This window comes from Rhinatrema bivittatum, chromosome 10 (assembly GCF_901001135.1).
Source record: "Rhinatrema bivittatum chromosome 10, aRhiBiv1.1, whole genome shotgun sequence".
Lineage (NCBI taxonomy): Eukaryota > Metazoa > Chordata > Amphibia > Gymnophiona > Rhinatrematidae > Rhinatrema > Rhinatrema bivittatum.
In genome coordinates this window covers 61,007,778-61,033,590 of record NC_042624.1, presented here as the reverse complement: position 1 = coordinate 61,033,590, position 25,813 = coordinate 61,007,778, and the positions used below count along the sequence as shown (strand labels likewise).

Here is a 25,813-nt window from a genome sequence, read left to right as displayed (position 1 = left end):
AGCTATTGAGTGTTCCCCAGGGCCAGCTTACCTCTTCGGATGAAACGCTGTCCTAAAGTCACCCTAAAGGGTGAGTCTTGCTGACTGCCTCGACTAAAGTCACCGCATGGACCACGTTTTATACATCATATCATTTATATAACAGTTTCACTAGAGAGATTTATATTCACACCTACACACCCTTTTCCTTTGAAACAAGCCCTATCAGGAAGAAACTAGAGCAATGTTGGGCTTTGAAATGATTTGTTAATTCCTCGTGAGTAAAAGTCGATATAACAATTTTTTTTTTTTTTCAATGAAGTGTAGTTTTTGTGAGATTAAGAATTAAGGTAAGCTGCTGTGGTCATAAAAGTCGATTACACCCCCACTACTACTAGCTAGCTTCCTATGAAGTCTTATTGTATTTTCAGAAAAGTTTTACAAAATTAGTAGCATTTACTGTGAGCAACAAACAATTATGTCTAAACAAAAAAAAAACTTTCTGTTGCTTCTGTTGCTGCTGATTTCCCCACTCGTTTCTCCAATGGATCTCCTAAATATTCACTGACGAGACAAACATGAGGGACAGAAAGAGAGAGAGAGGGCCTTGCAAGTCTTCACACCCCTGTACATTTTTCACATTCTGCTGTCGAAAAAATACAAGTCAAAAGGCTTTAAAGTAGGAGTTTGTTTCACTGATCTACACAACCTACTCTACATTTTCACTGTGAAAGAACAATTAGAGAAATATTCCAAAAGTAATTACGAATAAAACACCTAAAAGTCTTCATTGTAGAAATCTTCATATGCAAGCCCCTTGGTGCAGCGGTAGCAGCCATGATTTGTTTAGGATAAGTGTCAGCCAAGTTTGCACAGTGGGATGGTGCAGCTTTTGCTCAGTCTTCTTGGCAGAAGAGCTCAAGCTCTTTCAAGTTGGACTGCAGACTTCAAGTCTTGCCACAGGATTTCGCTTGGATTCAGGCCTAGGTTTTGACTGGGACATGCAAGGACATTCACTTTATTCTGGCCATTACTGCTTTTGCGTTTGGCTTTGGGTTTACGATCATTGACCTGATGAAAGGTGGATCTTCTCCTCAGTCCCAGGCCTGTGGCAAACTGGAGCAGGATTCCCTCCGGGATCTGCCTGTACTTTGCAGCATCCATCCTCAGTCTTCCCTGTTCTGGCTGTTGCAAAGCATCCCCACAACACAATGCAGCCACCGTCATATTTTACGGTAGGGATGCTGTTAGCAAGGTGATGTGCTGTGCTTTAAATCACACATATTGCTTAGCCTTGAGAGAAAAACGTTCCACTTGGGTCTCATCAGACCACAAATCCTTCTTCCACATTTGTGTACTGCTCCATCAAGGGGTAAATTTTCAAAAGTATGCACCGGCATCCATGTGCACATGGTTCCCAGCACGCACACATAACATGTGCACGTTATAAAACCCGATGCACGTGTGCTCGATTTTATATCGACATGTGCACGCGGGTACCAACTTGCAAGGGCGGGAGATTTTCTTTAAAAGTGCGCGGCGACGCAATTGGGCCTTCCCCAGTTCCCTAACCCCCTAGCTACCCTTCCTCCCTTTTCCCCTCTCCCTCTCCCTGCCCCAACCCCTAAACCTCACCTACCTACCCTTATTTTTTTGTTTGTTTTAAAACTTACCTGCTCTGACGAGCAGAAGTAAGTTCCGCGTGCCAGCGGCCGTCCTCCACCCTGCCCCTCTGCTGCTCTGAAAATGCGCTCGGCATGCACGCCGCCTGGCCACGCGCGTATCTCCCGGTATTTGCACGCTCCGGGCATTTAAAATCAACCTGCAAGTGTTTCTTTGCAAATGCTATCTGGCACATTGTATGGCCTTTCTTCAGCAGTGGCTTCCTTCTTGCTGCCCTCTTAAATAGGCCTTGTTTATGGAACAATTAAAATTGTTCCATAGTCAACATTAACCCCAGTCTCAGACAGAGACCTCTGAGGTTCTTTTAAAGTAATCTTAGGCCTCACAAGGACCTCAGCAATGTTCTTACCACATGGCTACTGGACCTTGGAGGGATGGCCTGATCATGGCAGTGTCTTAGTGATGGAAACCTTAAGGTACAATCACATTGAAGGCAACTAAAGATTCCAACACGACATAAATATAGAACTATAAAGGAATCTAATCTAACATTCATATTTATTAACAACAATCTGAATGATAATCCAAATATTTATCAAAGAGTTAACATAATATGACAGGTGGCTCAATGCAGTCCCAATACACTCCATATCATCTTTCCTTCATTAAAATATACACACTCATACTACTTTTTCATATCACATCCAGCTCAACAATCCATAACAGATATCATTGTATTATCCATTACCCAACATCTAACAGGATTTAAAATATTTCATCCACAAGGGGCTTCTTCAGGGGAACAAAATTCACTAATTTTTATAATTTCACATATAGGGTGCATCTGTTAATTTTCCCATCACAATTTAAAATATAAAGTAAAAAATTTAAAATTGAAATAGAAATTGACAATCTTCTAAAGGACAAAAAGTGAATCTAGTATGTCCTATAATTCCAATTTATCCTGCTATATAATAGCAATGCTCTCATATAGTCTCAGAATACCGCTTCATCAATGGAATGACTAAGAAATTATTTTCTCAGCGATGTCACTCTGAATCCTCTATCCATATAGACTTCACAATCTTTCCCTATAAATTTCACTAAAGATCTGTCTTTTCTATAACACACAGTAATGCAAACTGCTTGCCATATCCATTTAGGGGCCTATATATTAGGCTTGTATGGTGATAGTGCACTTTGGAACTTTATAGGTAAAAAATGTTTTAATTTTTTTGTTTTTAGGAGTTAGAGAAGTAGTGATGGAAAGAATGTGAAACTTACACAGAGGAACTGTGAAGCCTAAATGGATATGACAAGACTCATAATGAGTCTTGTCAAGGCAAGTTTTTGAACCTTGAAATCATCTGGGTTTGCTGTGACAAGGGGTGTGAAGACTTATGCAATCAAGACTTTGTTTTTTTTTTAATTCTTTATTACTTTTGTAATATTTACAGTGAAAGCATACAATATGTTCTATAGATCAGGGAAACAAATAACTATTTTAATTAATTTTGCCTTATATTTTTTTCAGACAGCAGAATGTGAAATATGCACAAGGGTGTGAAGACTTCTGCAAGGCACAGTAATTGTTAAAGTGTTGGAAATATGTTTTCAACTCTTTAACAATTACTGTGCCTGATATGCGTTTGAGATTTGAGACAGTGAATGGCATAGGGGGAGGCACATCCTGATAGGAATATGGCCCCTATTTTACTTACATTCTTAAGGAGTCTATTTACTAAATGTTTTTCCCATTTTGTGTCTATGAGAAAAATGCTTAGTAAACAGGGCCCTAGTCTAAAGCATAGTCAGATGACAACACCTTCTTTTGTGGCTATGTTTCACATACTACATTACTGGACGTCTTTGTTTGATGCTAAAGGCCCTAATTCAACACCATCCTCTGTATACCTGCACTGGGGGGAGGAGTAATTGTGCCCTGGGTGGGGAAGAGGTCTGTGCTGGAAGAAGGGAGGACCATGTAATGTTGAAGCACAGGGCTCGCCCCAGAGCACAGGGTTGGGGTGATGGCCCCGATTTGCCCAATTCTAGGGACAGCCCTGAGTGAAATGCATCAAGCCAGTTTTGTCTGGAACACCAAACTCCATAATATAGAGAGGTTGTGGTTAAGGTTTAGGAAGCCCAGATGGATGTAGATAAGGAAAATACAGATGTGAATGCTCTGTACTGCCTGTATCTTCTGTTAATAAACAGGTTGTGAATACAGAGGGAGAGAAAAATACAAATAAAATACATACTTTAAAATGTATGCATGTGAACACCAGAAGTCTGAGTAGTAAGATTGCAGAGTTAGACTGTATTGCATTATTTGAGTATATAAACATTACAAGCATCTCAGAAATGTAGAGAAAGTAGGATAACCAATGGGACATGGTGATACAAGGGCAGATCAAATTAGTGGAAGAATGGCATTATAAGAAAATGATGGCACAGAGTAAATCAGGATAAAAAGTCTGCAGGAAACAAAATGCAGTGTGGAATCCTTATGGATAGAAATTCCATGTGTGATGGGAAAGAGTATAGCAGTGGGTGTATACTACCATTCACTTGGCCAAGATTAAGAAACAGATTGTGACATGCCAGCAGAAATTAGAAAGGCAAATACATTTGGCAATACAATAATAATGGATTTCAGTTATCCCTCTATTGACTGGTCAATGTCTCATTAGGAGATTACAGAGAGGATACTTTTTTGTTATTTTTAATTCATTTTATCAAATACTCCAAGAAATATAATTCTTGTTAGGAAAAATGGATACATATACAGGTGAACAATATTAAGGGACCTATCCAAATTCAAACAAAATTCAAATCAATTTCAACAACACTCAAAAATCTCCCAAAAGGAGGAGTAAAGGAGTAAATGCCAAGAAATTCACAAACAGCAAGTATTTGAAAAATAAAATCTAGTACATCAGCCAAAATATGAAGGAGAAATTAGCCCTCGGTTCCTAAAGTTTCACAAGGGGCAGTCATCAGAGAATCCTCAGAAGGCACTTTGACATTAAGAAAGAGCGTGAACTAACCTGGTAACTAAAACCCTAACTACAATTCTGATATTGAACTAAACATTTTGATATATGTTTCAAGAAAAACATTGCCCCAATTTGAAAAACCCATGGTCTCAAAAGCAAAAACTGTTTCCTCCTTTTTTGAGTAGTTTGTGCTACAGCCAGAAAAATTCTTATCTTACATTTGAAAAAAAAAAAAAAAGCTTCTCTCTACGCCTGAAAAACAATTTTACAATCCAATCTCTGTCCGGTTCACAATCAATGATGCAGTTTTTACATGCATTTTGCCAATGTCTCCCAAAAAAACCGTTAAATCCAGGCTATCTGATGAGAATGGAGACAGATCTACCTGCTCCTCACTTCTCAAGTTTTTTTTTCAGATGAGGTAAACAAAAAAAGACACTTGAAATAGGAGGAAGGAATCCTGATGGAAATTCCAGAATTTCTGTGAAATACTTTTTAAATCTCTCTTTCACAGAAATCAGATCCAACTTAGGAAAGTTAATCTACCTCAAATTCTTATGTTTAGAAATGTTCTCTAAATTTTCCAGCTGACGGTATACAACTGTATTATCTTTAAACAAAAAGGCTTCATTGCTTTTAACCTGGTTGACCTTTTGCTTAATTGCTCCCAGCTTCTTATTAAACTTCTCCAACCCTTTCTCCTTAACCACAAGCCTTCCACTGATATCCTGAATATTAATAGAGACCTGAGGATTTGTGTTGACAATGTTCCCTCTATGCCTTCAATAGCCAACCAGATTGCCTCCAAGGTAAAATCTTGAGGTTTCTTCAAAGCAAACAGTACCTGATCTGAGTCTGTCACAGTTCCTTTCATAGGCAGTCTATGCTGCTTGGTTCCCAATATTCCTTGAACTCCCTTGGAGACAGTCACCAGCTCCAGTGACTTCTGGTAGCCAAGCAGAGTTACGCCCTGAGCTTTCATCCGAACTCCTCGGCTCCTCCGTTACAATGTCGTCATCAACTGGGGACCACTCTTGGTCAAGAATGCTGCAGCTTCCATTGGCCAAATCTGCTAGTATCCTCCATTCCACCAGGCTAAAGGTGGTATCTAAGGCCAAGGAGAGAAATGGCAATCCTTCCTCTGCCATCCCTCCTAGCAGTCCACCATTACAGGAAATATACTTCCTTTCCCTGCGGCAAACAAATTGAATGTTGGGCACAGGAGTGGAGATCATCCCTGACTCTGCTGGAAACACTTGCATCTTGCCTTTCCTATTCACCATAGTACAAGATAAGCAAGCAACATATAAAAAAGCACAGGCAGAACAAACTCAATGTGGAGATTCAGAAAGCATCTTCCATTTTGTGCTTTTCTGCAGTGAGGGGTTAATTCTTTAGATGTCTGCTTCATGGAACAGCTGGTCAAAGACTCAATGAGAGGGGCAGCTACTTTAGATCTAGTTGTCAGTGGAACACAAAACTTGATGCAAGGGGTTACTGTGATGGGGCTGCTAAGGAATAGCAATCATAATGCAGTCAAATTTGATATAATAACTGGAGGGAGGACATTAAGTAAAAAGGGAGACTTTGGCAAAATGAGGAAATTAGATAAATATGGGAAGAGTAGTTGCAAAGGTTAAAAGTTTGCATGAGGCATGGACATTGTTTAAAAATACCATTTCGGGAGCCCACATAAAATGTAATCCATGGTTTAAAGTAGAAGGAAGACATAATGACTGCCAGCATGGTTAAATGATGAGGTGAAAATGACAGTTAAAGCATCACTCAAAAAAAAAGAAAATAGGCAAGAGCATAAGTACACTGGCAAGTTAGATGCAAAACATTAGCAAGACAGGCCAAATAAGAATTTAAGAAGAAGCTTGCCATAGAGGCAAAGCTAATAATAAAAACATTTTTGTTGTATCTGTCTGTGCTAGACGGCTTCGCCCCGTTTGCCTCACCTTGTTCACGGCTCCTCCCGCATCCCTAGGGAAGATGGCTGCCACTGCATCTACAAGCCGACCTTTCCAGCGTCCCCGGAACGGCTATGGTGCTGCCTCCCGCCATGCTCCTCCCAAGGGCCTACTAGGGTGCGCGCACGTCACCCACTTCTTTATTCCAGCAATGGTGCAAACCTCGGGGGCATTCCCCTCTACTGACGTCACGCCATCCGGGTATATAGCCTGTACTAAGTTGCTAGCTCGTTGAGTTAGCAAAGACTGGAAAGACTGGATCAAACTCAGATTCGTCCTGTCTAAGCTACTCTGCCGCTTCCATGCTGCCACTGGAAGCTCTCTCTCTGCCCTTCGGGGTATTGCTATCCTGGGTACCCGCTCCTCGGGGGCCCTCTGCTTTATTTCAGGTGCCTTACAGGGATCAGGTACTCACTCCTTGAGGGCCTGCTCTCCCTGCCTCGGTGCCTGTATCATTTTCTTCAACCTGGTGGAATCGCATACCTACAGCAACCATCTAGTGAGTAATCTAACTCTCAGTCTATCTCATCCACAGTACTGCCTTGCTGGGAAACGTACACCGGAATCCCCCTATACCAACGGGGTGAGAAGGGTCCCCTCTGCCGAGGGTCCTGAGACTGCTACATCCAGACTACCTCACTACTGCCACCTCTGGTGGCATACTTCAAGCTGTATAAATAAAGAACTAACTCTGTGTTTGTGCGTCCTGCGTTTAGCCCAGTACTGCGGCGCCTCACGGGACTCCTTCCCGTGGGCGTGGTCATCTGCCACAGTACCCAAGAATCCACCCAAACACCGCTTAACCATAACAGATTGCTAACTCCATGGATTCGGCTCAGCTCACCGCATTGCAGGCCATTCCAGGCCTGGCCCAGCGAATCTCCGAACAGCAGTGTGCACTGGAGAGTTTGACTACTGCCTTCAACTTACTGCACACACAGATAAATTTACCCACCACCACAGGTAAAGAAGCTACACCGCCAGAAGTGATGGTCAAGACTATTGTACCTCTATCTGCTCCTACACGCTTCTCGGGGGAAGTTTGGAGATGCAGAGGTTTTATTAATCAGTGTTGCATGCACTTTTCCCTGCAACCTAGCCTTTTCCCCACAGCTTATGCCAAGACCACCTATATCTTGTCTTATCTGGATGGCGGAGCGATGACTTGGGCCACTTTGCTGTGGGAAAGCGAGGATCCTATTCTACATGATATGGAAAGATTCCTCGAGCTGTTCAAATCAGTTTTTGATGACCCTGCCCAGTATACCACTGCAGGATCTTCTTTGCTTCACCTGAAGCAAGATAATAAACCTTTAGCTGACTTCACTATCGAATTCAAGACACTGGCATCTGAATTACATTGGGACCCTAAATGCCTGAGGACCCTCTTCTTTGAAGGACTGAACTCTCGTCTGAAAGACGAGCTCACTGCTCATGAAATGCCTGAGACCTTGGCTGAACTAGTGAAATTGGCAACAAGGATTGATCGTTGACTTCGTTACAAGGTTCAAGAGACCAAGACTCCCAGAAGACCCTTTCAGAGTGAAACTCGAGTTAAGTCCACACCCAGGCCTGTTCCCCCGGTTCCAGTTGCTGGCGAAGAAGAACCAATGCAACTGACAGCTAAAGAGAGAAGAACACGGAAGAAACTGGGGCTGTGTATGTACAGTGGACAAGCTGGCCATGCTGTTCAGACATGCCCTACATGTCCGGGAAATTGGCAGACCTAAGTCCTGCAGGAGGACTCTTCTTAGGTCTTACTGCCCCCTCTCCTCCGCTCTCTCTTCCTGTATCCTTGATCTGCGGACCCTTAGAGTATCAGACTCTTGCCCTAGTGGACTCAGGGGCAGGAGGTAATTTCATTCTTCAACGATTAGTGGAGTACTTGCGGATTCCCACTACAATTATGAAGTATCCACTACTCCTATCTTCAATCCATGGAGAGCCCTTGCTGGGCGAAGTAACCCAGCTCACCGAACCAGTATGTCTGCGGACTGGAGCTCTCCATTCTGAAACTATCTCCTTTCGGCCATGCACCATATAGTACTGGGACTGCCGTGGCTGCAGCAGCATATGCCTCAATTCAATTGGGCTACTCTGGAGCTTTCCCGATGGGGACCAGACTGTCATGGTAAATGCCTAATGGGGGTTGTTCCTATACCTTGCATGCCAACTACCCCAGTGATTCTGGAGTTGCCGCCTCAATGTGCATCTTTCCAAGATGTTTTTTCTAAAGAAGCTGCAGACGTATTATCACCTCATAGATCCTATGACTGTGCTATTAATCTGAAGCTGAACACTGAACCACCCAAAGGACGGGTGTACCCTCTCTCCGTGGCAGAGAATAAAGCCATGTCCGAATATATTCAGGAAAACCTAGAAGATGTGGTAGGCCTGATTGACAAACTGAAGAGTAGTAAATCACCTGGACCGAATGGTATACACCCCAGAGTTCTGAAGGAACTAAAAAATGAAATTTCAGACCTATTAGTAAAAATTTGTAACCTATCATTAAAATCATCCATTGTACCTGAAGACTGGAGGATAGCAAATGTAACCCCAATATTTAAAAAGGGCTCCAGGGGCGATCCGGGAAACTACAGACCAGTTAGCCTGACTTCAGTGCCAGGAAAAATAGTGGAAAGTGTTCTAAACATCAAAATCACAGAACATATAGAAAGACATGGTTTAATGGAACAAAGTCAGCATGGCTTTACCCAGGGCAAGACTTGCCTCACAAATCTGCTTCACTTTTTTGAAGGCGTTAACAAACATGTGGATAAAGGTGAACCGGTAGATATAGTATACTTGGATTTTCAGAAGGCGTTTGACAAAGTTCCTCATGAGAGGCTTCTAGGAAAAGTAAAAAGTCATGGGATAGGTGGCGATGTCCTTTCGTGGATTGCAAACTGGCTAAAAGACATGAAACGGAGAGTAGGACTAAATGGACAATTTTCTCAGTGGAAGCGAGTGGACAGTGGAGTGCCTCAGGGATCTGTATTGGGACCCTTACTTTTCAATATATTTATAAATGATCTGGAAAGAAATACGACGAGTGAGATAATCAAATTTGCAGATGACACAAAATTGTTCAGAGTAGTTAAATCACAAGAAGATTGTGATAAATTGCAGGAAGACCTTGTGAGACTGGAAAATTGGGCATCCAAATGGCAGATGAAATTTAATGTGGATAAGTGCAAGGTGATGCATATAGGGAAAAATAACCCATGCTATAATTATACAATGTTGGGTTCCATATTAGGTGCTACAACCCAAGAAAGAGATCTAGGTGTCATAGTGGATAACACATTGAAATCGTCAGTTCAGTGTGCTGCGGCAGTCAAAAAAGCAAACAGAATGTTGGGAATTATTAGAAAGGGAATGGTGAATAAAACAGAAAATGTCATAATGCCTCTGTATCGCTCCATGGTGAGACCGCACCTTAAATACTGTGTACAATTCTGGTCGCCGCATCTCAAAAAAGATATAATTGCGATGGAGAAGGTACAGAGAAGGACTACCAAAATGATAAGGGGAATGGAACAGCTCCCCTATGAGGAAAGACTACAGAGGTTAGGACTTTTCAGCTTGGAGAAGAGACGACTGAGGGGGGATATGATAGAGATGTTTAAAATCATGAGAGGTCTAGAACAGGTAGATGTGAATCAGTTATTTACTCTTTCGGATAGTAGAAAGACTAGGGGGCACTCCATGAAGTTAGCATGGGGCACATTTAAAACTAATCGGAGAAAGTTCTTTTTTACTCAGTGCACAATTAAACTCTGGAATTTGTTGCCAGAGGATGTGGTTAGTGCAGTTAGTATAACTGTGTTTAAAAAAGGATTGGATAAGTTCTTGGAGGAGAAGTCCATTACCTGCTATTAAGTTCACTTAGAGAATAGCCACTGCCATTAGCAATGGTAACATGGAATAGACTTAGTTTTTGGGTACTTGCCAGGTTCTTATGGCCTGGATTGGCCACTGTGGAAACAGGATGCTGGGCTTGATGGACCCTTGGTCTGACCCAGTATGGCATTTTCTTACGTTCTTAACCTTCAAAAAGCTTCACAAGAACCTCCAAGTCTCCTGCTGGCGCAGGCTTCTTCTTTGTGGGGAAGAAGGACGGAACATTAAGTCCGTATATAGATTTACAGAGGTCTTAACAAAATAACTGTGAAAGATAGTTACCCGCTACCTCTCATCTCAGAGTTATTTGGCAGACTACAAGGAGCCAAGATCGTCTCCAAGCTTGATCTTAAAGGAGCCTACAACTTACTTTGCATTCGCTCAGGGATGAATGGAAGGTGGCTTTCAACACCCGGGACGGTCACTTTGAATATTTAGTGATGCCCTTTGGCCTGTGCAATTCCCTGGCTGTCTTCCAAAATTTAATGAACGACATTTTCAGAGATCTCCTCTACAAATGTGTCATCATATACTTAGATGACATCTTGATATTCTCCCAAGACATGACCACTCATCTGGAGGATGTCAAAAGAGTACTGCAAAGACTCCATGAGAATCAGCTATACGCTAAGTTGTCTAAGTGCGAATTCCACAAGGAATCAGTGCCTTTCTTGGCCTACATTACTTTCAACCAAGGGTTCCAGATGGATCCACAGAAGCTGGAGAGCATAAAGAATTGGGCTCAACCCACTGGTCTGAAGGCTCTCAGACGTTTCTTAGGTTTCACCAACTATTACAGGACTTTCATCAAGAACTACTCCTCGCTCACTGTTCTGCTTACAGCTATGACGAAGAAAGGTGCCAATGTTGCTAATTGGTCTTATGGAGGCAATATCTGCATTCCAGAAACTAAAAGACGCCTTCTTGAGCAAGTCATGTCTCCGACACCTGGACCCCACTAAGCCCTTCATTGTTGAGGTCGATGCCTCAGACGTCGGCGTAGGGGCCATGCTAAGCCAGACCGGTGATTCCAAGGCCTTACACATATGCTCATTCTTCTCTCGTTGCTTCTCTCCAGCAGAGAAAAATTACAGAATAGGAGATAAAGAGCTCCTGGTTATAAAGATGGCATTCGAGGAGTGGTGCCCTTGGCTCGAAGGAGTGCAACATCAAGTCAGTCTTTACAGACCATAAGAATTTGGAGTGCCTCTGCCACGCACAGCGCCTAAACCATAGGCAAGCGAGATGTTCTCTGTTTTTCAACAAATTCGACTTTGTGCTGAAATACCACCCTGGAGATAAAAACATCAGAGCAGATGCCTTATCTCACTCATTCTTCTCTGAGGTTATCCCAGAGGAACCACAACACATCATTGGCTCGAAAAGATTTATTTTGGCAGCTACTCACTCAGTACCTGCAGGTAAAACCATCGTACCCAAGAACCTCAGAAAAAAGCTGTTAGCAAGGGCTCACGACTCCAAACTGGCTGGACACCCTGGTCAACGCAGAACTCTGTCTAAACTGCAAAAGTTTTACTAGTGGCCCACCATGAAGGAAGACACATTCTCCTACCCAAGAATCCACCCAAACACTGCTTAACCATAACAATTTTCAAGTACATTTGAAACAAAAAGCCTATGAAGGAGTCAATTGGGATGTTAGATGACCGAGGGATACAACAGGTGACCAGAGAAGACAAAGTAATAGCATAAAACTGAATTAATTCTTTGCCTTGATTTTTACTGAAGAGAATGTTGGGGACATATCCACACCTGAAATATTTTTTTAATGGTGGTAATTCTGAGCAACAAAACAAATCTCTTTGATAATGGAGAACACAGTATGTCAAACTGACAAATTAAAGAATAAGAAATCACCAGAACCGAATGGAATCCTCCCCAGAGCCCTAAAATAACTCAATCATAAAACTGCAAACTAGTTACTAGTAATCTATAACCTATCATTTAAAACAGTCACAATACTTGACAATGGGAGTATGGCCAGTGTTAATACCAATTTTAAAACAGGGCTTCAGGGATGAGCCAGGAAGCTATAGAATGGTGAGCCTGACATTGGTGCTGGGCAAAATGATAGAAGCGATTTTTTAAAACAATATCACTAGCAATATAGACAGATATGGCTTAATGGGGAACAGTCAACATGGTTTTTGAAAACAGAAGTCTTGCCTTACCAATCTTTTACATTTTTTTGAAACTGTAAATAAACATGTAGATAAAGTTTAGCCAGTTGATATAGTGTATTTGAATTTTCAGAAGGCATTTGACAAAGTCCCCTAGGAGAGTCTCCTGAAGAATTGAAAAAGTCATGGGATAGGAAGCAGTGTCCTATTGTGGACTGAAAATTGGTTAAAAGACAGGAAACAGAGGAAAAGACTGAATGGTCAGTTTTCCAAATGGAAAAAAAGTCGTTAGTGGAGTACCACAGGGATCGGTACTAGGACCTGTGCTGTTTAATATATTCATAAATGATCTGGAAAAAGCAATAAGTGAGGTGATCAAATTTGCAGATGACACAAAATCCTTCAAAATTGTTAAAACAGCAGGAGATTGCAAGGAACTGCAACTGAATGGCAGAGGGAATTTAATGTGGATAAATGCAAAGTGATGCACATGGGGAAAATAATCCCAACTACAGGTACACAATACTAGGTTCGGTTTGGGAGTCACCATCCAGGAAAAGGCCCTCGGAGTCCTTGTGAATAATACATTGAAATCTTCTGCTCAGTGCATGACAGCAATAAAAAATGCAAAACAGAATGTTAGATATGATCCAAAAAGGAATGGGGGCTAAAGCAGAAAATATCATATTGCCTCTGTATCGAGCCTTGGTGTGACCACACCTTGAGTATTGTGTGCAGTTGTGGTCACACCATCTCAAGAAAGACACAGCGGAACTAGAAAAGGTGCAGAGAAAGGCAACAAAACTGATAAAGAGGATGGAACAGCTCCCCTCTGATGAGAGGCTATGCAGGTTAGAGCTCTGAAAAAAGTGATGGCTGAAAAGGGACAAGACAGATTTATATATCATGAGAGGGGTGGAAGGGGTAAATAAAGACAGTTATTAACTTTCTCAAAAATACTAAAACAAGGGGACACTCCATGGAACTAACAAATGGTAGAAAGTACTTTTGCACTCAGCGCAGTATCAAGCTGTGGAATCTGTTGCCAGGGGATGGGATCGAGGTAACTAGCATAGTGGGGTTTCAAAGAAATTTGGACAAGTTCCTAGAGGAAAAGTCCACAACCCATTATTAGATTAAGGAAAGCCATTGCTATCCTTGGGAGTAACAAGAAACAGATCTACTTTTTGGGATCTGCTGGGTATTTGTGACCTGGCTTGCCACTGTTGGAGGCAGGATACTGGGCTTGATGGACCCTGGTCTGACCCAGCAGGGTGTTTCTTGTGTTCTTATGTAGTGCATAATGGTCCAGTGTCTGCACAATGATTAAATTTAAGTTGATTTTCCTGGCTGCATCTTGATGTGATGCTAGCCTTGGGGCATAGACGTGATGAACTAACCTTTGAAATGCATCCATTTCTGGAAATGAGAATACAACAATTGACTGGGAGCTTATTTTGCTTACTTTGTTTTATTTAAAGCAATTTGCCAAGTCACGTGTAAGACGTATGTGGGTTTTTAATGAGCTTCTATTGCATGACAGACTAAACTTATTTCAGATTTGTATGCTGCTTGCAGTATACATTTTACATATAAGCCTAGGTGTGTCTAAATTAAGTATGATGCTGTGGTAACTGGAGCAGATAATCGCACTTACAGAAGCATAGACTGCTATACTAGGGGAGTGTTAGAACAAGCTCTAACACAAGGCTCGGTCCCTCCTACTAGGAATTCCATTACAAACATCTTGACAATGACTCAAAATATTGTGTTCCTGAGCTAAGAACTACAGAGGGATGTGATACAGGTACAGTATTGTGTCTATAGAATAACAAAAAATCTTGGTAGCTCAAAAAGTAAAAATGTATCAATTATACGAAAAAGCTCTTAGGTGCACTTCCAAAACAAACGGGCCGATACAGTACAGTGCGCTCCGACGGAGCACACTGTTAACCCTCGATTGGACACGCGTTTTCGACTCGCTAGCATTACCCCTTATTCAGTAAGGGGCCGAAAACGCGCATCCAACCCCCCCCCCCCCCCCGACGAACCTAATAGCACCCGCAACATGCAAATGCATGTTGATGGCCCTATTAGGTATTCCCGCGCGATTCAGAAAGTAAAATGTGCAGCCAAGCTGCACATTTTACTTTCAGAAATTAGTGCCTACCCAAAGGTAGGCGCTAATTTCTTTGGGCACCGGGAAAGTGCCCAGAAAAGCAGTAAAAACTTCTTTTCTGTGCACCCTCCGACTTAATATCATGGCGATATTAAGTCGGAGGTCCCAAAAGTTACCAAAAGTAAAAAAATAAAAATTTGAAGTCAGCCCGTGGGTCGAAAACCGGACGCTCAATTTTGCCGGCGTCCGGTTTCCGAACCCGTGGCTGTCAGCGGGCTCGAGAACTGACGCCGGCAAAATTGAGCGTCGGCTGTCAAACCCGCTGACAGCTGCTGCTCCGGTCCAAAAGGAGGCGCTAGGGAAGCGCTAGTGTCCCTAACGCCTCCTTTTACCTGTTTTTACCGCCGGGCCTAATTTGCATACTGAATCGCACGCACAGGAGACTGGCCTGTGCGCGCGCTGGGAACTATATCGGCCCGTTAGTTTGCAATTGTGCTAAGATGTCCAGTTAGTACTTCTGATAACAAGACTTCAGATCAGAAGGATAAAGCAAAGCTGCTTACATCAAACAGGTAAGGTTCCCTGAAGACAGGAGAGCACCAGTCATGACCCTGCAGATGGCCCCTTACAGAATGGGTTTCCTGTGCAAGCAGAAGCTCTGCAATCCACCTCAGTTTCTGATTAACAAAGCTGAGAATGGGGCAACAACTTCCAAAGGGAGGCAACTGGATTTAAATGCTGATCTATTGTCTTTAGAGAACATCCTTTACAGGTAAGCAACTTTGTTTTCTTTGAAGACAAGCAGATCAGCCAGTTTCACAAATGAGACTCCCTAGCTAAAGACCGTCTTCAGTTAAAAAAGAGAAGAAAATAAGTCAGGATAAAACTATACAACAGATACACACTTAAAACATTCAGTTTGATGCAGAAAATGTGTGTGAAAATTTGCTTAACAACTCTGAATAAAATGGAGTTCCTCAAAAATTAATATTCATATACACATCTTTATACCATGCCTGAATATAATTGCCACTATTAGTAAAAAAAAAATATATTAAAAAAAATTAAACAATTTTATTAACTTATTAGTATTCACCTATATTACAATATATCCTAAATCACATCCCATAAATATCAAAATACCATCCCAGAGAAATAAAATATACACCCATGCATCAAACACATAAAACACTCCTTTCACATAATACATACATCACAAATATCAAAAAATCATTTCATCCCTCCCAACATGTTTCACTCAATAAAGCTTCCTCAGGGGAGAAAAACAGACCTCATTAAAAACATCTTTTTCAAAAATGGTGTTTTGTCACTGAAATGAAACTCACACATTTGAACTGTTTTTTTTTAGTTCCTTTTTTATGGAGGCTTTTACTGAGATGTTGAATATTTTTCCAACTTCCTGGTTACCAGCAACGGTTGTTTAATTCAACAGATACACTCTATGTGGAGAAAACGTCCTCCTTTTTTGACTTTGAAATTTGAAGTCGAAAGTCTTTTGTGATTGCTTCGAATGCAGAAAATGTGATTTGGATAATCATCTCTGTGAAGATTTGGCTGCTTGGAGTCATTTACCTAGAAACCTCTGTTTTGATGATTTTCATATTATTCTCCTTTGAGAAGATTGGATTTGAGAAGGTTCTTATGCCTACATTTTGGATTACAAATTCTGCAAAATACTGCAGCCCGTATCCTTACCAACACAAACTCAAAGGAACATATTACGCCAGTTTTGAAGGACCTTCACTGGCTCCCCATTCAATATCGCATACAGTACAAGACATTAACTCTGATCCATAAAGCCCTCCACAATCCTGAAATGAAATGGTTTAATAATTCACTGCAATTTCAAACTTCTATTAAACCTACCAGAAATCAATACCTCGCCACATTACAGACCCCATCACCCAAAATATATAACCATGCCTCCACCAAAGCACGAGCGCTTTCCTTTGCTGGCCCATTGTTATGGAATACCTTGCCCACTGAACTGCGCCTTGAGCCATCTCCCAAAACTTTCAAGCAAAAACTCAAGACATGGTTATTTACACATGCCTATACCTGAAATATATATGTCTTTCTTCCCCTTTTTATGCCTTGCCTTATCTACCCAACACCCCCTTTCTCTACACTATCTCTAATTTCCCCTTTTCTATGTCCTTACTGTAAATACCATTCCATACTTTTGCTCTTAATTGCACCTGAAGCGCTTTCTCCCCTCTCTTATCACTCCTAATTATAACTCCATCTCCTCCTAACCTGTCCCTAACCTCTTACCTAATTTCCTAAAATCCCTTTACTTTCCAGCTCTGTTTAACTCAGCTCAGTTAATCCTAAATGATAGTTCTGTTTTAAAAGATTCTACTTGTTTTATGTTCAAATATATATATTCTTACTTTTGTTAATTGTATAATGCTTATTTAATCCTGTTAAATGTATAACGCTCCGGCGTAAGTTCCTGTTCATTGTACACCGACGTGATATCTTTGATGAGCGGCGGTATATAAAAAACTATAAATAAATAAATAAATAAATAAATAAATAAATATTGGTATTTCACTGTATTAAGTTTGTGAATAAGTGTATGAAAAAAATGTTGCTTTTCCATCTAAACAGATGTTTGACACTTATTGTTTATTTTTAATGAGGTTTGTTTTTCTCCCCCCTGAGGAACCTTTATTGAGTGAAACATGTTGGGAGGGATGAAGATTTTTTGATATTTGTGGTGTATGTGAAAGGTGTGTTTTATGTGTTTGTCTGGTGTTTTTTGAAGCATAGGTATATTTGTTATTTTTATCGGATGGATTATGATATTTATGGGATGTTGTGATTTAGGATATATTGTAATGTAGGTGAATACTTATAAGTTCATAAAATTGTTTATTTGGTTTTTTGGAATATATCTTTTTTTTTGTAATAGTTGATTGGATGATATATTGTTTTCCATTATTTTTGTATTGAATATAATTACCAACATTCATACTAATGATGATTATGGTAATGTAACAGCATCAGTTATAGAGAGCCTTCGGCACACAGGAAGCATTGGTATATTCTGTTATTTTCGCATATTGTTTCATGTTGTTATTGTTGTTTTTATATTAAGAACATAAGGTGTGCCATGTTGGTCACACTAAACTCCCATCGAGCCCAATGGACCAATTTTCAGAAATCCTTTAGCGCCTGTCTTAACCGGCTAGATTTTGTCTGGCTAAGTAAAACCTGGGCAGGTTTTCAGTCATAACTGAGCTGGCTAAGTCAGGTACTCAGGAGTGGTTGAAAACAGGCTCTGTAGTAAATATGTCACAGTACATATTTTCTCAACTAGGTAGTGAACGTACAGAGGCACATAATGTGGAAAAATTCTGTATCCTAAGATAATAATAGTATGGTTAGCATGTGAATAAACTGTTCCAAGGATATCTCCAGAACCCTTCCTCCCACCAGGGTACACTTCAGCTTAGACAGGCTTCACTCTCTTCTTCCTACTTCATGAGTGCTCCAGACCTGTTCCCAACTACTTCACTTCTCTCCTCTGCCAAGCCAGGTACATTTTGCTTTTGACACCACTCCCATTTTACCTTGCTGGTCCCAGTGGCGGGCAGGCAGGCGGCCACAAGTCCTCGTGCTTCTCTAGATAAGTAATTATCATTTCTCTCAACGTTGCAAAAATATTTGGAGAATCTAAAGGGGGAACTGAAGCCATCAACAGACAAGATTAGAACAAATTCAAACCTATTCATTTCAGCCAGCCAGAGCCCCCGCCAATCTATCCACTGCAGCTAGCATCTCCAAGTACAGCTATTCCATTCAAGCAACCAGAACTCCTGCCACCTGCTGAACTGCAGCCAGTTCCAGAACATAAGATGTGCCACGCTGGGTCAGATCGATGGTCCACCGACCCCGGCATAATGTCTCTGAAAGCATCCAATCCAGGTCATGGAGAAGTACCTGGCAGATGCATTCCTGTTTCTCATGCACGTATATTTTTAAAATAGGTGGATAAAGTTTGCATGTCCAATGCAAAGAAATACGTGGTTTCAATGCAATTATCACCTGTGAGCACTGGTCTATATACGTGCATATGTTGTGGGATAAACATATGCATATTTTATAATATGCACATAAGTGATACACACGTTATCTCACAAAAAGCAAAGAATGTTATATCAACGGTTTTACAACAAAAACTTCAAAGTAATCTGTAATGCAAAAAGAACGCTAATTTGGGTGTCAGCAAGTCGGAAAAGTGTAAGATGTCTCTGAACGGAGATACCTCGGTCCTCTCAATCATTCATCCTTTCCAAATTTTTCAAGAATTATTTTTCATTGAATTTAAAAACACGTCACATCAAATGCAGTCATTGACCCCGAGTAATGCAAAAGTCACAATTAAAGCAACAACAATTGCTCTGAGGTCAGCTGATGTTTCAAAAGACCTGCATCAGGGGAATCTTCTCTTAATATCTTTGCAGTCAATCGCTCTAGCCAGGATCTCAGCTGACGTCGGGGCAATATTTGTTGCTGTAATTGTGTTTTTTGTACTACTCAGGGTCAGTGACTGTATTTGATGTGACGTGTTTTTAAAGGCAATGAAAAATAATTCTTGAAAAATTTGGTAAGAGTGAATGATCGAGAGGACCGGGGTACCTCCAACTTACAGACACCCGAATTAGTGTTGCTCTTTTTGCATTACTGATTACTTTGAAGTTTTCATTATAAAACCATTGATATACTTAACCTATGGGGTAGATCTTTAAAAATTACGCGATCGCATACAACAAAAGTACGCTGGATTTTATAAGATATGCGTGTAGCCGCGCGTATCTTATAAAATCCAGGGTCGGCGTGCGCAAGGGGGTGCACATTTGTGCAACCTGCGCACACCGAGCCCAGCGCGGCCTGCCTGTTCCCTCCGAGGCCGCTCCGATTTTGGCCTCAGAAGGAACTTTTCTTCACCCTCCCCCCACCTTCCCCTACCTAACCCACCCCCCAGCCTTATCTAAACCCCCCCTACCTTTGTCGGCAAAGTTACGCCTGCTGAAAGCAGGCGTAACTATGCGCGTGTCGGCCGGCAGCCCCGCTCCATCCTCCGGTCCCGGGGGCTGGTCCGGAGGCCTCGACCACGCCCCCGGGCCGGCGCCACGCCCCCGGGCCCGCCCCCGAAACACCACTGCATGCCCCCAAAATGCCGTGTCGTTTCGGGAACGCCCCCGGACACGCCCCCTCCCTCCCCTTTTCGAAAGCCCCGGGACTTATGCCCGTCCCAGGGCTTTACACGCACCAGCGGCCTATGCAAAATAGGCGCACCGGCGCGCGCAGGCCTTTTAAAATCCGTCCCTTTGCTTTTTGTGAAGTGTATATGCTTGTTAGACAGTATATGGGGATTTTTCTTTAAGAATACATGCATGTTACAACATACTATGGTAAGACTACACATGGCCACATGCACACGGATTGATTGCCACGCGCAGTTGTTTGAAAGTGACTTCCTTGCATTTTCCCTAAAGACACAAAATGGGATAAAGCCTTAGTAAATGAGGCTGGGGCAGGGACATACCTACAGCACCTGAATGTAACTTACCCTGAGCTGCCAATGAAAAGGTGGGAGCTAAATCTAAATAAAATATACCTGCTTAGCCTTTCTTCATCTTTTCTAGCTCCGCTCTGTCTCTCTAGAGGTGGAACGATCAGAACTGCACAGGGTATTCAAGGTGCAATCGCACATGGATCGGTTCTAAGGCATCATTACAGCCCAATTTTATTCTCCGTTCCTTTCCAAATAATTCTTAACATTCTCTGAGGAGTCAATATTCAAAGGCTTTGGCCAGGTAACTTTTTGAGTTACCCAAATAAAACCCAAGATTTAAAAATGTCTCTACTCATTCCAGCTAAAATTTTGTTCATGTAACTCCTTACCCACATAAAATTTAGCCAGATAAGAAAAAAATACGGTGATGGGGGCGTGGTTACATTTTAGCCAGCGAATGCCAATATTCGGAGTTATCCAGCCAACATTAACCAGGTAAGTCACGTCAGCAAAATTCCTGGCCTAAAGTTAACTGGATAACTTTCTCCAGCTATCTTTGGCTGTGTATAGTCAGGGGAACACTCGTCCAGCTACGTTCTGTCCAATCCCTGGGTAAAGTTATCCACATTCCCATGCAACATTGCCGTCTGAGCTGAGGATTTCAGTGTATTGTCCCCAGTGACTCGATTATCCTTTTCCAGGATGGTAACTCCTAATTTGGAGCCTCCACATCATATACATATACTTAGGGATATTTTTCCCAATGCATATCACTTTGTACTTGTCCACATTCAATTTTACATCTCCCTTAAATCATCTCTTTCAGCCAAAGACCCATCACCACCCCCCTTGCCTATTACAGCCAGTCAGAGCCTACCTATGTAGGCAGAAGGCCTTGGCATAGTTCACACACAGGGAAAGGAATTCTGTCGACCACTGCTGGAATAGGAAAAGCGTGCTCAGTGCCCATGTGTGGAATAGTGGAGTGATGGGATGAGAGATGCTCTCTCTGTAAGTTAATGAATCCATGCCTAAGCCAAGAATCTCGAGTTAAAAAAAAAAAAGCAAACAAAAGGAGAGGGGGCATGGATAGAGAAAAGTCAAAGAGGACTCTTCCCCATTCTGTGCCTACGGAAAAAAAATATTTTTATTGAATAAGACCCTTGGAGTTTTTTCAGGTGGATGCCAGGAAAGTGAAACTACAATAAGGAGAAAAGAAGCGTCGATTCTAGATATCCTGGATAAAGAAGATATTTGTTTCCCATTTTCTAAGAATGATATGGCCAAACATAATATATGATAATGTACTATACTGAACTGGATTAAAATATTCATCAGCTATTTACTGGTCATTACAAGGAGAAGAACGAACCATGCACTCACTGAGTAACTACATCCCCTGCCAAAACTGAACAGCATGAAATACTGGGACCCAGTCTACTCTGTCAGCGACCATTCACGCTGTTCAGTGCCCAAATAGTCCATCTTCTAATGGGCTGTGTCCTTGAATAAAAATGTATTTCTTAATTACAAATCTGTTAGTACAGCCTCTCAGGACTTCTGCTATCTGTCCAGTTTCTTTCACATCCCATGCTTTATCAAAGATAATTCCAATATTTGACACATACCTGGAACTTGGATCCCATCAGATGGATTCTGGGCAAAGGCTTTGAAAAACTATTAGGAGAGAGAGAAAGAATAAAAACTGCATGAGCTTCACAGTCTACGTGCATAAAACAGAGAGGTCTGGGATGACGTTATGAACAGGAGTTGACAGATCGTTTCATGTCACGGACGGGGCACTGTTTTCGGTTGTCAGAAGACAGCAGCTTGTGAAAAGGCTGGAACTTGCATGCACACGTGATGGCACTGCCAAGGAGTCCGGGTGTTCTGCTCAGGAGTGGCTCGAGAAACTGCTGATATCCTTTGCACACTGCGTCTGACTGACTGGTTTGCTGGGAAGGTGTTGACGATCCCAGTTACATTCAGAATGCTGGTCGGTCAATTATTATTGGCAGCCCGACTTACAATAGCCACATTTTGGAAGAGGTAATTAATTCCTGCACGGATTACTGGAACTCTCAAGTCCGTGAACCAGCAAATCTTGAAGGTTTAACATATATGCCTTGAAAAATGAACAAAATAAATACAGTTGCATGTGGAATCTGTATGATCAACACTGTGACAGTGCTGCAAGCACCTAAGAAGCTTATGATGAATTACTCCCCTTACGGTTTGGTCACTTCTGATGTTATGTATACGGGTGATATCTTCTGGGAATTATGCTACTTGGACCTGCTGGGTCAATACTTTCTTTATATGTATGCCTTGAAAACATACAATTAAAGAGTTAAAGAAGAAAACATTCAGAAGACAGCCACATGGGCCAACAAATAGTTCCCGAGTTCAGGGTGACCACAGTGCAGGGTTTCCGGCCAGTTCAAAAGTTTCCATCTCTAATGCCGCTGGATGACATCCCCTGTATTACCGATGCCTTCTGCTGTGTCTCCACTGCTGCTTACAATGCGTTCCCCTCCCACCTCCATCCCTCTGCCACTACCAATGCACCAGGTGAACTTGTCAAATGCCCACTAGGTGGTTGCCCAGCTGCCCTAACATGGGAATTGTGAACCTCTGCATGCCAAACGGTTCCTGTCACAATGTGGCCCCACCTCGCCCCTTATTTTGGCAGAATGCCCAGGAGGAGATGAGGATGGGGATGCAGCATCAGCCCACAGCCTGAGCCCATGGCTACCCAGCATGGTGGTGAGAAACAGGGCAAGGTGGCAGCAGGGGTGCATTGAAGGAAAACATCAGCCGGGGGAATTTTTTCAAAACTGGCCCATGGGCTTTCTCTGCAGCTCATACTTCGACAGCGCTCTAAAGCATAGCAAGCCAACCCTTGAAAGATACATCAGGTGACCTGAACCCTGACATAACTGTACTAAAAAATCTCCAAAATAAATTTCACATTTTTTCTAAACTAAGAAGCAGAGCACACCCTAGACCAGGGTTTGAGCACACTGACTGGATGTGTACACACACACACACTCTCACACTCTACAGGCTGCACCCTGGCTTGTTTCACTCACCAAATCCACCAATGGGCTCTCCACGCCAGACTCCATAGTCGGGCCTAGGAGGAAAATGCAAGGAATGGCTGGGGAGGGCAAGTGACTTTAAAGAAGGGAAGGGAGGGGACTCGCAATACAATTTTTGACTCCGCCTCTCCTTTTCTTCCCCTAGATTGAGTGCGTGTGGGTGTTAAGGGAACCCCCAAAAAGAGAAAGTGATAATTGCATGGCCACATCAAAAGGCGGGTTTTATGTCTTCCTCAGCTGGATGTGTACATTATCAGTGTCTTGTACATGCTCTGTTGGGGGTGGAGGGATGGAGGGAGATATGTATATGTGTGTGTGGGGGGGTGGTGTTCAGTGGGGAAGGTTGAGTAAGGGTACAGGTCAGAAGGCTAGTAGAGAGTGTATGAAGGTGGGGGGATATATGGTGATGGGTGGGGTGTATGTATGAGGTGGTGCACGTGACATGTGTTGCTGGGGTAGTGTGGAAAGGTGTGTTTGTGCATGGACCTTTACACCTTTGTTCTCTCTACATTCTCCACATACCCCACTCCTCCCCACCTGTGTGGGAATGAGGTGTAGGTGTTGTGTATGTGAGTGATGTATGTGTCTAAGTGGTTATCCAAAAGGTAAGTGGAGTGTGTGTGCGAGAGTGAGGTGCGGATAGAATGTATGGGGGGTTTCTGTGGTGGAGGAGGGGGAGGAGGTGGTGGTTGTGGTGTGTGTATAGAGAAGTGTGTGTCTTGGGGGCAGGATTTGCATTCTCCCCTCCTGCAGCCTCCCTCCACCTTCCTCCCCCACTAACTTCCTCCAACCTCCTTCTTCCTCTGCCCCCCTTCCAGCCCCTACTTCCCTTCCCTCTGCACCTCTTCTCCAACCCATCTCCTCCTCCTCCTCCCTCTCCCATTTCCCCCCTTCACCCTTCTCCCGCTCCTAGTTTCTACCACCTCAGATTCGGAGGTGATCTTCCTGTAGCTGGTAGGGCCTGGGAAACTCCCACCAGCTCTTCTGTTGCCATGCCTCCATTTGTTTTATTTTGTTCCCTTTGTGCTGGTGGGGCCCGGGATACTGTGCCTGTGTCACTGTTTTTCCTTCTTTGTGGTACCGGTGGGATCTGAGAAACCCCACTAGCCTTTCCAGTGCCAGCACCGCTATTGAACTCGCTGGCCCCCGTGCTGCAAACACTAGCGCTCCTTCCTCCTGGCCCCCCAGCTCCGGGTGAGGTCATTGTGTCTGTAAATGCGCAACATAACACAATGACTACCTGGAGCCCCTAATATTTTTATAATACAGAGAGTTATATCCTGGATTCTGGGTCTGATGTTAAATGTCTCTTGCCAACCAATGAGTTCATGAACCAGTTGCTGAGTAATGAGACAACAGTGCCAGGCCCACCCTCTCTCACACGGGCGGAGTTTTAGCTTGAAGAAACTTTATTGGCACATGCAGCACTCACACACACGCTCTGTGAGGGTGTGTCTGTATCAGAGAGTGTGTGTGGGTAGATGGCTTTCTCTCTGGCACGCACATTCTGGTGATCATATCCTCACATAGTGAGCGCCCCTGCCCCAGCATTGCCATATCGTTATGTAAAGTTCTTGCTTGCTATCAGCCTTTCCCTAGCTTGCAACAGCCCCTCCCTTTCACATTCCTCTCCTTTCTCTGCACCCCCATTCTCCAGGATACTCATTGGTTGCACAGTTGCCTCTTTCAGAGCTCAGCCCAGCCACTTCAGTCAGAAGCCTCACCAACACTGCACATTTAATTCCTCCTGGCTCACTCCCTTCCTTTCTGTGACTGTAGCTACCAATGAAAAGGTATATTATAGCTGCATGCACTGCTGAGTTGATAACCAGAAAACCCAGCAACACCCCCCCCTCCCCAAAAAAATAAAAAAATAAGACACTTGGGAACCCATATGTTATCAGGCCTGTTCTAACATTTCGGGTGTGAGCTTGGTGCTCATAAAGCTGTAAGTAAACTGAGTTACAATTGCAATATAGTAAACTTCCCATACCAAAACAGCACTAATTGCCAGCACTCAAACAATAACAAACCTACCTATGAAAAGGCAATACTGCAAATTTGACACCAGACCCTAAAACATCAATATTCCCATTAGGAAAACAGATCAAGCCAAGCTGTTACAAATCCCTACACAGAAACTTCATGGTAGTAGAATACTTCACCTTGTCAGACATGCAGAACATACATACCCTCGCCAAATATAGAATAAAGAGATCATAAAGTGTAAATAGAAGCATGCAGACAAAACCTGAACTGGAAACTGGAAAGCCAGACTCTGTATGCAGTTCAACATTGGAAAAACAGAAACATTACCATTCCTTAGACATCAAACATTAAAATCAAGAAATATAAAACATCATAATAAAACCACATTAATAAAAATAAAAAATATTTAAAACAGCAGATGAATAGAACATCCAA

General features: G+C 42.5%; 1 protein-coding gene across 1 annotated transcript in view; it reads right to left on the bottom strand.

Moving 5' to 3' along the window:
* Window positions 1-25,813, bottom strand: part of QSOX1 (quiescin sulfhydryl oxidase 1) — a 114,251-nt gene that overhangs the window by 39,660 nt on the left and 48,778 nt on the right. The window contains exons 3-4 of the mRNA XM_029617753.1: window positions 21,917-21,965; window positions 18,340-18,454 (exon numbers count right to left, since the gene is read on the bottom strand). Of these exons, the coding sequence (XP_029473613.1) occupies window positions 18,340-18,454; window positions 21,917-21,965 (164 nt within the window). The remainder of the gene's footprint in view (window positions 1-18,339; window positions 18,455-21,916; window positions 21,966-25,813) is intronic.